Source organism: Solanum stenotomum, chromosome 7 (genome assembly GCF_019186545.1).
Source record: "Solanum stenotomum isolate F172 chromosome 7, ASM1918654v1, whole genome shotgun sequence".
Lineage (NCBI taxonomy): Eukaryota > Viridiplantae > Streptophyta > Magnoliopsida > Solanales > Solanaceae > Solanum > Solanum stenotomum.
In genome coordinates this window covers 41,106,766-41,122,118 of record NC_064288.1, presented here as the reverse complement: position 1 = coordinate 41,122,118, position 15,353 = coordinate 41,106,766, and the positions used below count along the sequence as shown (strand labels likewise).

Below are 15,353 nucleotides of genomic sequence, written 5' to 3'. Positions count from 1 at the left end.
TACATATATATTTAATGAATTTTTTAGTATAAATATAGAGTCTACGAAAAAGTTACCGAGTTCATCCGAACCCATGAACCCTCACCTAGCTCCGCCTCTGCTTCCAATTAGTGACGCGATGAGCTAAACTACGAGCGATACATAGGTTGATTTAAGATGGAGAAGTCTATAGCGATTGTATTTGAACATTGAGAAGTTCAGACTACAACCTTATGAACATGGATAAAGTAGGTTAGGAATTATAAAGCTCTTTCTAAGAGTTTTGCATACCTCATGAGCAGGGGCGGAGCTAGTAGGCTACATGTCAGTTCAGTGAACCCAATAGATTTTGCTCAAACAGTGTACTTATATAAACAAATTCATTAAATACATATAAATATTAAATTTAAAATTCAGTTATTATCACTTAAAAGTACCATTAAAAAATATAGAACTCATAAAGTTGAAATCCTAGTTTTGCCTCTGCTAATGAGAAATGAGTTTACATATTTTCCAACAAAGAACAAATTATGTGAAAAAAGTGACTAGATGATGAATGTTAAAGTGAAGCAGCTATAGGGTTATACGTTCTTGATAAGAGCAAAATATTGAGGAATGTTTCATGGTCAAAACGATGATGATGCAGACATAAAGGGGGACAAGCAAGGGATAATAAAAAAAAGGTATAGGAAAATATGTATAATTATATTTATATATATACTCCCTCCGTTTCAAAAAGAATGGCCTAGTTTCATTTTTTGTCTGTTTCAAAAAGAATGACCTCTTTCCTTTTTTGGCAACACTTTAACTTTAACTTTCCACGTGGCATGTTTAAAGCTACAAGATTAATGGACATTTTGGTACATTTGACATGACTTTAATTTAGAACGACAAGATTAAAAAGTCTTCTTTCTTTTCTTAAACTCCGTTCCAAATCAAACTACGTCATTCTTTTTGAAACAGATGGAGTATAAAATAGGATTGTAGATTAATCCTACAGCTAAGCCAGAGTCCAAGTGAAGAATGCACTCAATTAGTGGATGTTTAGTAGAATTAATTAGATTACTTTTTACTTAATACGCATAATGTTGTACGAATACAAGAAATTTTTATAATATATAGTTTACCTGTCCCTAATATATCATTCTGGGCTACCCTTGCAACGCTTGTTAAAGTCACTTGTAAGAGCTCAAGATAATATAATTTCTCACAAACTTTAGTATATAAATAAGGACCAAGCTAGGAATGTGTATGTATATATATTCCCTGTTCCAAACTTCTCATTTCTCCATATACCATCTTCTCTTCTTGTTCCTTTTTACTAGGAAAATCATTTTAAGGTATCTCATTGGTCAATTGAAAACCGTCTTTCTATCCTGATCGAGTCATGTGCACCATGAATGAATCTAGAGAAGAAAGTGATGATATCATAAGTATCACAAGTGATGAAATGGCTGCAGCTGCTGCCAACATCGAGCTGACGGTAAAACAAAGGGAAGAAGAATATGTTCATACATATTCCTCTCGTAGTAGTACTCTTCAACTTTTCCAACGCGTTTCGGTGAATGAGGTATGACCACTTTCTTATTTTTTCTGACATGATATTAGAGTCGAACTCATTATTATTTTTGTATTTTTTTTAGAGTTATTCATACTCGAGTAATTCAGGTGCACACCATTCTTTTTTTTTATTTATTCAACAACACAGTCAGACACACATAGACAAGGAAAATATAAAAGACATAAGGCACAGACAAACACATGAAAGCACGCACGTAACATTATGTTATAAAGCTCCATAACTCCATTTGCTTCTTTTTTAAATAACGCCAGAGAGAAGCACGAGCAAGCTATCTTTTTTTTTCTCATTTCGATATTCACAGATTCCGACTAAATTCGGATTCGTGCCATTAGAAAGTAAAGCACTCCCTAACAAAGGCGACTCCATACTCAGGAGTTACCACTTCACCACAAAATAAAGGCGACTCTATTATTATATATCTAGGTGTTTTTATTTTTTGGGTTTCTTTTTCTTTTGGTTTATGAATTTTAATTGACTGGAAGCTAGGGATTAGTACAATAAAAAGCATAATTATAATTGCTTTCTACGTAAGGTGTGGTAGCTGTATTATTCCTTGTCTTGCCTTACTTTTCAAGTTTAAGGATATATATACTACTTAAAGGTGCACATATTGGAATTTTGTGTTTTCCTTTTCGTTAAAATAAATTAATTTTAGTTTCCTATTTTATGCATGGGGTTATATGCATGAGAGTAACATACATGCAAGAAAAAATGGTTTCAAGGAAGATGTTTGCCTTAATTCTCTTTGGAAAAGTTAGAACTTAGATATTATGTCCGAGACCAAAAATAATTACATTCTCTAGCCAAATATATTATATATATGCCATATTTTTGTATAAAAATACGGATATTAATTTTAATATACAGAAAGCATATATTTGTGAGCTATTATATTGGGGGTTTATTATATAGTGGAAGTGTAAAAAAATCCTTTTATTTATCAATCAAACATACATATTGCACACTATTTTTGTATAAAAAAAATTGTGTGTGTATTAATTTTAACATATATATATATATACAAAAATATATATATATTTATCCTCTAGTATTATTTTGATGGTCTACTATATTGTGTTAAAAAAAAATTACCAATCAACCCTACGTGTTGCCCAATTCTTTCGGGCCTTCTAGTATTTTTATTTATTTTTGTTAATTATAGATGTTTAATATCCAGTGTATGTATGTGTAATATCGTTGTCATAATATCTCTAGATTCTGTTAACGATTAGGTAATTGTCAATTATAGGGAAGTTTAATTGGAATCACCCTTTCTATGTGTTTGTGGTTTTTATGCAAAAGATATTCCACTAATGATGTGAGTGTATGTGACAATGAGACAATTTTATTTTTCTTTCTTCTTCTTTTGGATAAAGAAATCGACAAGAAGGTAATTTTCAAAAATAAAAAAAATAGTGACTCTGTTGGTTGTTTCTAATAACCTAAATAAATATTATTGGCTAGTTTGTCTGTCTAGGTTGAAGTATTATTTTAACAAGCTACTAACTGATCAGAAATAGACCTAATGAGACATGCTGCCTCCTAATACATCAATCATAGAGATTAGTTCATTAAAATATAGCATGTTGAACTACTAGTTAGTACAAGCAAAAATAATGGAACCCTCAGTACTCAGTAATATATTATACTCTCTCCGTTTAAAAAAGAATGACTCCCTTTTTATTATGACAGCACTTTCATTTCAACTTTTTACGTGACATGTTTAAGATCACAAGATGAAATAACATTTTGATACATTAAGCATAACTTTAATTTATGATCAGTCTTCTTTATTTACTTAAACTCCGTATCAAATTAACTTATGTCTTTTTTTTTAAAATGAAGGGAGTATCAAACATCAACTTCTTTTTCTTTATTGAAGAATGTCAATGTAAATAAAGCCCTAAAATTTACATTTGCCACATTAAACAACTTAGATATACCCATACGGGGTAATGAGTGCAGAGACATTAAACTAAACGAGTCTTGGTGGAATCTACCTTTTCACCAACTGCTTATATTAAGTGTATCAAATGAAAAAAAAAGTGACATTTTTTCTTATTTCTTTTCTTTCTTTAATCTTCTATTACGTCTAAAAAAATATTTTTAAGTCCTTAAATTATTCAAAAAGAAAGGTTATTTTTATTATATTTATATATAGAAAAATGAAATAAGAGAAACAGAAAGGATGGCATTTATATGTGGGCACGTGCTTATGTGCACTCATATTCAGGGTTTATGCACGCTTTCTCTATACAATTCTTCTTCCTTCTTTTTTTTCTTTTTCAAAGAATTGGTAAAAGGAAATAATTTCCAACTTTAGTACTTAATATTAAATAATTGTATATTTAGCTTTGTGACATGTAAGATGATCGGTGATAATCACTTTTTATATGTCACATTACAATATATATCGAAGTTTTGATTAAATAATTATTTTACCCTTGTGTTTAGTGTATTCTTCATTGGATTTAAATTACATATATTAATAGTGTAATTTTTCCTTGCTACTTATGTAATTTACTACCACAACAACCGCATAATATATCCAATAGAATTCATAGGTGGGATTTGGGAAAGGTAAACATCTAAGTTGTTCGGACTCTTCCAAAAATATTGTCACACTCATGTTGGATACTTCAAAAATGCACTATTTTTTACGGATCCGACATGCACGCACCTGATAATATTTTTAAAGAGTCCGAGAAACATAAACAGGGGTGGAGCTAAGTGGGGATTCGTGGATTCGGACGAATCCAATAGCTTTTTTGTAGATATATTGTAGTTGTATTAGTAATTAAATAAGCATATATGTAAATTAACTTGTAAACCCCCTAACAAAACTGATTGATGGCTCAGTGGTAAGGAAGGGACTGTTGAAATGCTCTCCACGCTAGAATTGTGGGTTCAAACTCCACTGAAATTTAAAACCCTCAAACTCTTAAGCCTTGCTCCGCCTCCTATTACATAGGGTAGCATGTACACACATCTTATCAACTATTTTCAAAGGACCCTCATATTTGAGGTATTGTGTACGTAGTTTAACGCGTGATATTTAGAAGTTACCATTTTTACCAAGTCACCAAGTAATCCCTATCATAGAGATTTATTTATCTATATATAACTACCTAATCCCATATAATTGTGCAAGTATTTTTTAGAGTTGGATAGAAATTTAATTAAACTAATTTTTTAGATATGATGAAAATGCAGGTGAGTGGAGAATTGTTGTTACTTGGGAAAATAGCATGTCCAGTTGCCTTAACAACTTTGCTTTTGTTTTCAAAGAACATTATATCTATGCTTTTCTTGGGCCATATGGGGAAGACAGAGTTAGCTGGAGGTTCATTAGCAATTGGTTTTGCAAATGTAACAGGATATTCTGTAATGAAAGGACTTTGTATGGGCATGGAGCCCATATGTTCACAAGCTTATGGAGCTAAAAGATGGTCAGTTCTAACCCAAACATATTTCAAGATGTTCTTACTTCTCTTAGCCGTTACTGTTCCAATCACTTTTCTATGGCTAAACGTCGAACATGTGTTCCTTAGACTTGGCCAAGATAGAGTAATTTCAAAAGTTGCTAAAGGATACTTAATTTTCTCCATTCCTGAGTTACTTGCTAGTGCTCATTTGAATCCTTTAAGAGCCTTTTTAAGGACACAATACATAAATACACCAGCTACGTTAGTCGCTACGTGCTCAACCATTTTGCACCTTCCAATAACCTATTTTCTTGTAACATACTTGAATTTGAATGTTAAAGGTATTGCCTTGGCATCGGTTTTATACTCATTGAATATGAATGTTGGGTTGCTTCTTTACTTGCTGTTGTCTAAAGTGGCGATAAAACCATGGGCTGGCGTTACATTTATCTCAACGTTTCAAGGGTGGCGTCCATTGCTGAGTTTGGCTTTACCTAGTTTATTTTCCGTTTGCTTGGAATGGTGGTGGTATGAGATTGTTCTGTTCTTGAGTGGATTATTAAACAACCCTGATTCGTGCGTAGCAGCTATGGGAATATTGATACAAACAACGGGGACTATTTATGTATTCCCATTTTCACTTGGATTGAGTATATCCCAACGCGTTGGTACTGAATTAGGTGCTGGTAATCCTGATAGAGCTAAATTAGCAGCTATTATTGGTATTTTTGTTGCAATGGCTTTGGGATTCACAGCATTTGGTGTAACCATCGCGATGAAATCAATATGGGGTAAATTATACACGAATGAGGCTGAAATTCTTGCGTTAATATCAGGAGCACTTCCGATCCTGGGATTAGCAGAGATCGGAAATGCTCCTCAAACAGCAGCATGTGGTGCACTTACTGGCTCTGCAAGACCAACTATGGGTGTAAGAATAAATTTAGCAGCATTTTACTTAGTTGGATTACCATGTGCCTGTGTATTTGCTTTCAAACTCAACATTGGGTTTAGGGGATTATGGTTAGGCCTAGTGGCTGCTCAATTTTCTTGTCTACTCATGATGGTGTATACATTATTGCAAACAGATTGGAAACTTCAGGCTAGAAGGGCAGAGGATTTGACTAAGGCATCTCAAGACAAGGATGATGTTGGAACCAACTTAGTACCTTAAAATATTGACTACTATACTATATATGATCATGTGTTGAATTGTATGGACCTAATTATTCTTTTCATGGTCTAAACACAAATTGTGTGTTCAGTTGTTAGAGAGAACACATTTTTATTTATTTAGTTATATTATATCTCATGTGCTCATGAACAATAACTTATCTTAGCGTAAATCCAACGTTTTGAAAGTAACAGTTTGAAGTTTCATTTTTTGTTTATTTTATCAACATGGTCATTCGTGTGTAGGGGGTTTATAATGAGCATGATTCTTTTTGTATTTTTTTTACCCCTCTCTAGGATCTCCCATTTTTTTTGCTTTCTTGGTAATTCGAACTCACAAACTTCAAATCAGAAGTGAAGGATACTTACCATCTTAGCAACTCTCTCTTGTACTGGAACTCACAACTCCCTTTTGTATTAGCTACCACAAGAGAAGTGTATATTTTCTCCTCAATTAATTTTGAAACTATTTATTACATGATGCCCGCATGTCTTTATCATAAAATGACCCTTTGATTAAGAAATACCAAAAGTAGTCCTCATTTTGCATTCTTTCTTACAAAAATCAAGTGCTAATGTCTTGGTAACTTGTAATCCCACAAAGCACAATTTCTTGCTTTCCATATCATCATCATCATACTATATTATAAATGAAAATTTTTCAAGTTTAATTAGGAAAATATCCCTTAAAAATTGAAGGCTCATATTATCTCTTACCTAAAAGTAGAATTACTTTTTATTATATAATTTTATATGCTATTTAATGTCTCTATACTACTTAAATGGAAAGAACTTTCCATCTTCTCCTAATTATTTTTTGCTTGTTGATATTTCAGTTTTATTTCTACAAAAATAGTCATTTTGCCAGATTAGAAAGAGCCCATCTAGAATTGTGGAAATTGAAAGTCGCAATCCAACTAATATTTAAGCTATCCAAATGAATAATTTTTTTTAAAAAAAGATAAGTATATAATTTCATTGAATCATATTAAATGGTAAATAATGATTCATTGTACTATTACTTGAAAAAAAAAACATTTCATCATCCTCAATTTAATTGATAATGAACTGTCTTATCTAATTAATCCATTAAATTTGCTCAATGATCAGCTTATATAAATGAATTTATATGTCAAGAATATGAATAATTCTCACCATTTGAAGAAATAATAGAAAGAACTTACAAATTTACCGGTAAGTTCATTTTCCTTTTGTTATTTTATTTCTATAAACTTTCATAAAATTGTTTTTTATAAGGTGAGTTTTTAGTGAAATGCTTGACATAGTGAAAACATTCATAAATGTATATTATTATTTTTACATTGTCGATGTAAATAAAATTTTACATTATTGGGTTATCAAAGAGATATCTACAAATAAGTTTTTTAAAACATGAGTTTGATATCTAAAAAATTGGATATATATGTCACGCCTCAACACTAGTTTAAGTCGTTGTTTGGAGCGTAAGAACTTTAATGTTTAATGCCTTAAATTCGAAGTTGTTAAGATCAGTGGATAAATGGAAAAACAAAAAAGAGTATTCATATGTAGTATTTTGATGATTTGTGTTAACATTTTTTTTATTATATTATCATGAGTACTGGATAAAAGTTATGGATGATGAAATAAATAGCAAAAGTCAATAATCAAGACAATAGTGGAACACCGAAAATATTGTCTCTGACAAAGTATTAGGTAACATAGGGATATATTACACATTTATACTAATAACATAAAAAAATGTTGTTAATCTATTAAGATTTCAGAATTGTAGAACTTAATGATTTTCACATATAATTCTATAACAATAAGCCAGTCAAGAAACATATCTGAATTATCTATTAGTTTTCTTCTTGACCAATATTCGCGGAAGCACTTTATTTTCTATTGTTTTTAAACCAAGAACTAAGTTTTGTTTCTCTCTTTTTACCTTACGTTTCAGAATAGTTTGATGAAACTTACTCTATGTTTTGTCAGAGAGAGGATCCCTTTTATAATATGGAGAATAGAACAGTTATTTCTCACGTTCCATCAACGTGAGTTGTGGATAATAGGGATAGTTTTAATCCCACTAGGTAACTTCCCCATACAGATTTAGGATTTAACTTATTTAATTATTAAATCAAAAATAAATTAATTATGTGGGCCATAGAAACTTACAAATGTAACTTATATCCCCTTTAAATGTAACATTTTAACCATCCAAACATTTTTTATATCCCCTTTAAATTCGTTTTGTACTGATATTGACAAGAAAAATCACATTCAAATCAGATGCTTATAGATTCATTATGCACTATAACAAAAATAGTTTTAATCGTAAATAAATATGCATATTAGCACGGAATGTTAAAATATTTATCGACATTAATTAATTGTTATTAGATTTAATATCGATATAGACTTTACCAATATTTACAAAGAGTATTTATATGTAATAATTGTCACTAATAATTGTCTCTAAAAAGAATATTTAGCGATTGGGTCAAAATGAATTAGGTAATGGGTTATATAATAGGTCAAGACCCAATCTAGTCTATTTTTTTAAGCATAATTGTTTTATTTGTTCTTTTAAGCTATTTAAGTACCTAATATAATTTTTTTTCTTTATTATGACTATATATAACATATCAAATTGAAAAAACATTAAAGATTTTGACAATAGTCAATTTGGAATACATATCAACCCAATTTTAATAAGTTGAAATGTGTTGAGCTAATGAATAAGCGGGTTAATAACCCACCCAAACTTAAACGAATTGGACAAATTGAGTTTAATTTGTCACCCCCGAGTCAAACCAACCAAAAAGCTATACATATTTGGCAATAGAAGCTTCATTTCATTCCATGCAGCTACTAAAGCCCAATCCTTCATGTTTTGGCCTAAATTCCTCTTGTTGTGCCACTACTAATTATGATTCATGTAAAGTACTCCATATATATGCATACTACAAAGATCAATGGGGCTATAAGGTTTCCTTGTTGTAAACCTCTCTTTCCCTTAGTACATTCATAAAGAGCATCATTTAAAGCTACTGAAAATTGGATTGTACGTAGTGATGTAATTAATAATTTATTACCCACCATACAGCACATGCAACATCTCCTTTACAAACTTCATATTTACTGTGTCATAGGCTTTCTTCAAGTCGATTTTCATCAAGCAACTACTAGTAGACTGTTTCCTACTATACAATATGATTAAGTCCCGACAAATAAGCACATTTTGAACCATGGTTAACTTCCTTAATTCCACAAAAGGAACTTTGCTCGGCTGACATTGTACTAGGAAAAACTAGCTTCAACGTCCTTTTAGCAATCATCTTGGAGATAACCTTATACATTGTGTTACAGTTGGTTGTTGACCTATAATACTTTGTATCTGCATGATCTTGTTTCAGTAACATGCTAAAGATAATATTAGGGGTGGCAATTGGGTGGGGGTGGGTCATAATGGGTTATGACACCAATCGTGTTAAGACCCAACCCAACCCAAATTTGTTTGGATCAAAATGGGTTTACGTAATGAGTTATATAATGGGTCAAGACCATTATATATATATATATATATGATTCTATACTACCTTAAAAGTATGAACTTCCAAACTTAAATATTGATTACTATAATACCCCTAATTAAAAATACTCAATTTATTTTATTTATTAATTTAATTAATTTTATTATATTGAAAGTAGATACCTTTTCAAATTAAATGATTGTGACTTTTTCAATGAGTTGTAACTTTTTCGAAGGGTTGTAATTTTTTCGAAGGCTTGTGACTTTTCTAAAGGGTTGTGCCTTTTTCTGATGAGTTGTGCCTTTTTCAAAGGGTTGTGACTTTTCCGATAATCAGTAACTTTTTCGAAAGGTTGTGACTTTTCGGATAAGACACAATTAACACATATTCATACTACTATTTGGTAGCTATAAATAGAGGGGTTTCCTCACACTTTTAAACTACAATTTTAGTAAGTTCTCTACTCTTCTTCTTCTTAAAAAATCTCAAGTGTTAGTTGCAAAAATTGATCAAGTTCGAAATTCAACGAAATTCGAGGTACCTTATAAGAAAGAGTTGGAGAAAAAATTGTAGCAAATCATTCATCAATTCACACTCGTATTTTTTCTTACCATTTTCATGAGTTAACAGTGACGAAAAGTTGTGGGAGAGACAATAATATTAAACATATATGAAAAAGGCATATGATTTGGGTAAGATACTTCTTCTTTATTTTTATTTTTTTAATTCTTTTACCTCAAACGAAGGAGTTTGTTCCTAATTTTGCTAAAACAATGGGTATGAACGTAGTCCATTGAATTATTAGTTTTGATGTTAAATTCACTATTTCAAAAATAGATTTTCAGTTTTACTTATAATATGATAACATTGTCATGATAATACTTATTTTTTAATAGATATGTATATAAAAATGAACGGAGAAAGTAAAGTGTTGGTGGCAAGAGATTTAAATCAAATGGAACAGTAGAGTGAATATATAGCATGAACATATATTTTCGTCTTCCTTCTTCATTGGCTATGTATTGTTCCATATAATTTTTCTTTATGTCACAAGATACACTCCTTACTAGCTATATAAAAATAGCTAAGAAAGTAGTGATTGATCATAAAATGATTTTAAATCAAATTAATGATTCTATAAATAATACTTTAAATTTTATTCACCTATTAATTTTTATTATTGAAAAATTTAAACATTTTATATAATGATACAACTTCTATAAGATACTAGATACTTTCATTAGACAACAACTATATGATATGTATGCGGCAGAAAAAAGGAGAAGACTACAATTCCACAAAGATAAGGTAGCAACTTATTGAAATGAAATATTTTTCACCATAGGTGATATTATTCATATAATAAAATTAAATTATGCTGCTGAATTATATATAATCATCATTCATAATAACAACCAAGTACAGTTTTTTGGTAAAATTAATTGAATGATAATATTTTGTAAAAGATATGTTACATATAAAGATAAACTATTGAAATACTTATGGTAATCTTTATTAGTGACATGCACATACTAAATTTCAAGTATGATTTTTAAGACAAAATTTGTACTTAAATGTTGTACATCATTTGTATTCATAACCTCAAGAGGAAAGGCTATTGGTGACATTTTTTGAATGGATATTTTTTTTCTATTTTGTTGGTTAGATTTGTTTGCAAAATTGAGTGAGGTAAGAAATAATATTATTAAAGAAATGTCACTTTCTCTCATATTTAAACTTTGAATGTATTTTGAAATGTTTTAATTATATCTGGTCATTTTGATCTCAAAATACATGTAACTCTATGACAATATTTATTAACAATTTAAAAACATTTGTCCTATGTTCATTCAATTATAATTATTTACTAAAAAGCTATAATTTAGTAATATTAATTCTATTTTACAACATCATATACTATATATACGATACACACGTGCAACACACGTGCCGTGAAACTAGTATTACTAAACGTGAGAAGAAATCAAGTGTAAAGTTGAATTACCATTTTACCCCTACACTAACTAAAAATGTTATAAATTATTTAATTAATTAAATATTAAATAATAAGAATAATAATAATAATAATAATAATAATAATAATAATAATAATAATAATATCTTACTCTACTATATTAAATACTAAAAGTAGGAAGATGTTAAGTCAATTTTAAAAACAAAAATATCCTTAGAACGTTATTAGACCCCTCTGAAAAATTAACATTTTTTCTGTTTTATTTTATTTTTATTTCTCTCCTTCAATTTACTTAAAATGATAAAGTAATAAAAGAAAAAAAAGAAGTAAAAACTATTTTCTTAAACCCCAAAGACCAAAATACCAATAACAAACTAAATGACAATTTTATACTTCATTTCAAACTTATTCAAATGCTAAATGTAATTTACGTTTCAAAAAATAATAAAGTAATAGTACACAATAAATGAAAAGACGGATACTATAGACAGATTGTCCATATTTCTAAAATTAATACAATTTATTGTAATCACTTCAATAGAATTGTTTTAATCTTCCACTCTCTATTGCAAATTTTCCGCTAATATCAATCTTTAATATGTTTATTCAATATTTGGCTCTTTCAACTTCCAACCTCCTGATGGGAAGTACTACATCGATTCTTTTTTATATGTCATCCTTATTATAAATAGTTCATCAATAATAGTTGTTATAAATAGAATACAATATTCTTCATATTATATCCTTGATAGTTAATTAGTCTTGAATATATATATTTGTCCAGCCTAGAAAAACTAATAAGTAATTAATGTTTATTGTAATTACTTCATACATTTATTAGTTACTCTCACCATTGCACTACTCTACAAAATCTGATTTTGAGAAATAAATCTCAACAAACAAATTAAAAATAAAAGATGGAGAAAAACTTTAAAATAATCTTGAATGTTGAAGCTTCAACAAATTTTATCAAGGAAGATAACACTTCAAAAGGTTTAAATAATGTAAAAATAGAAGACTCAACCAAAATATATGAAAGCTAATTTGAGAAAAATCAAGATACAAATAAAGGAGTTCTACACAGTTTCGACTTGAATAAATTTCCAGATGAAGAAGAAGAAGCATACAAGGATGAAACATTACAACACACTGTAATCATTTAAAATTTATTGAATATAAATTTATTAATTGATTAAGATTATATTAGATTCATGAATATATTAGTACAAATAAATATTATGGTTTAATATAATTGAGTTAATTATCTAAATCCAATAAATATGAATTTAATTGGAGCCCGCTCCATAAAGCCCATATGACATGTCACTTAAATTTGATTGGCTGAAGGGAATCATATTCCTATCACAACTCCTCTATTTTAAAACTACAAATAGGGGTCCTCATAATTCATAAAAGACTAAGAATTCTAATAAGAAGCCAAAGAAAATTTGTGGATCATGATGAGTCCACAAATTGGACTCATTTAGGGCTTTATTTTGATAGAAATAGTGTCCTCAAATGTTTATTTTGTCTCAATATCTGATGAAAACTCTTACGTTTCAGGTATTTGAAGTTTTAGTGGAAGCATGGACACTTAGGCGCAAAAAGGAACAAAAAGGCTGAAAAGAACGAAGAAGTTGAAGCTTGAGCATCGCCAAGCATACTTGATGAATCGCCAAAGGGACGCACTCCGCCCTTTGTTCCAGTACGCGAAGCCCTAAAGGAGCAGGATCAAAAAGGCGATGAGAGGAGCAGTCGGCGCTTCGCCAAATGGTTCCGCGAAGCAGTACTATGTCGCCCAATGACACAGAACACAACGATGCTGAAGGCTAGTGTAAGACGGCAACAAACTACACCAAAGGCGAATCGCTGAGTTAATCGGTGATTTCGACTAACCTCACCGAAAGATCCGCCAGCACTATTTTCTGAAGTCTATAAATATTAAACTTGTTATTAATTTTTAGAGAGTCGAGCATTTATTTTAATTTCCAGAATAGAATAGTACTTTTTGGATATTTTCTCTCAAGTTTGGAGAGGGTTTTTGGGAGACTTGAAAAAAGAAGGATTTCATCTTCCTCAAGTTGGAAATGGGTCTTCTCCATTCTTCTTCCTTTGCTTAAATCAAGGTTTAATTTCTTATACCCATTTGATTTTAGTATCATTTTAGGTGTATTTTGTTATTTCTTGATGTGTGGGTAAAAACCCCATTCTTGGGGTGTGATTTAGCAAATATGTGTTGATATTATTGTTGGGTCTTGCTTGCTGATAGGTTAAATGTAGTTTAATGGTGATTTCACCTAGTGGTTGTGGTTTACTCTAATGGGTTTGTAGTTGCAAATACAAAGCCACCCATGTGTTTTAGGCTTGCCTGAGAGGGAGGTCGCGAAAACAAAACCACTAGACTGATGGCCTAAGGAGTGGGTCGACATGAGGTTCAGCCCGAGAGGGTGAGCCCTAGTCCCATATCCTAACACTCAGCTCGAGAGAGTGAGTGGGGTAAGGCGTAGGCTAACTTTCATGGGGCAAATGGGTGTCCGAGAGGAACGCATTTGAAACGGGGTAAGTTGCCCGAGAGGGAACTTATTTCCATCTAAAGTTTAGCCTAGTCACTATTATCTTGCAAATTTCCTATCAAAATCATGTACCCAATTGATATTCTTGTTATTTTTGTTGTTTTTACTACTTGTGACAAAACCCCCAATTGATATTTGACACTTTTGTGTCACCTTCTTTGATTTACAATATTTTTAATCGTTAATGTCTTTAGCTATGACTAATTAGAACTAAATTTTATTTTTCTATTAATTCTCGAAACCACTCCCTTGGGACACGACCCCAACCTTTAGTTGGGTTACTATATTATCGACGATCGTAGACACTCGTACCGTAGGTTAGTGTCGTTGGTCACGATAAGCATCAGATCAAAAGCCACATATTTCTCTACAAGCTACAAGTTCAAGAATTTAAGTTCAAGAACGATCATGAACAAGACCACCAGATTCAAGATCAAGCTCGAAGCCCTTGAATTCAACTAGAAGTCAAGATCAAGATAAAATTCAAGTTCAAGCACTATCAAGATCAAGATAAAGTTCAAGTTCAAGATCAAGATCGAGATATGGTTCAAGTTCAAGATAAGATAAAGTTCAAGATCAATACCAAGTTCAAGTTCAAGATCTAGAGCCCTTGAATTTATATTTGAAAAGGCGAATTCAGAGAAATCATAGAGATTGTAATACTCACACTTTAAATCAATAAAACGATTATTGTGATATTTTTTCATTCTTGATTATTATTTTCTCGACACAAATTTTATTGTCTACAAATTTTGGCACGCCCAGTGGGACAATTGCTACCTCTCATCTCAACTTTTCAAGCATCAAAGAATATCGAGATGACTTCCATGAAGATCAACTCTCTGCCTTTAAGGCCACTAGCTCCAAGTTCTCTACTGAAGTTGAAGGAATTATTGGTGTTACCCTTGGAAGTTTCGGAGTTGTTATGAGGAGCAAAGTTGTTATGCTAGGACAACAAACACTTTAAGTATCATCCACCTCAACTCCAGTTTTTGGGTCTTCGACTCCAAAAGGATTAAGTTCCTCCACAAATTCTTTAGAAGGAAGAAGCAGTGTTGCTAAGAAGATCAAGAAGACCTTAGCTTTACTTGAGCAATCTGGATCTAAGAACTCTACCACAAATGAGAA

At 30.8% G+C, this 15,353-nt stretch overlaps 1 protein-coding gene across 1 annotated transcript; it reads left to right on the top strand.

Annotated features, from left to right (window-relative positions):
• The first annotated feature begins 1,366 nt into the window (after positions 1–1,366).
• Positions 1,367–6,160, top strand: LOC125870440 (protein DETOXIFICATION 53). The gene is made up of 2 exons (XM_049550878.1): positions 1,367–1,549; positions 4,775–6,160. The coding sequence occupies exons 1-2, from the start codon at positions 1,367–1,369 to the stop codon at positions 6,158–6,160; spliced, it is 1,569 nt and encodes a 522-aa protein (XP_049406835.1).
• Positions 6,161–15,353: the final 9,193 nt, after the last annotated feature.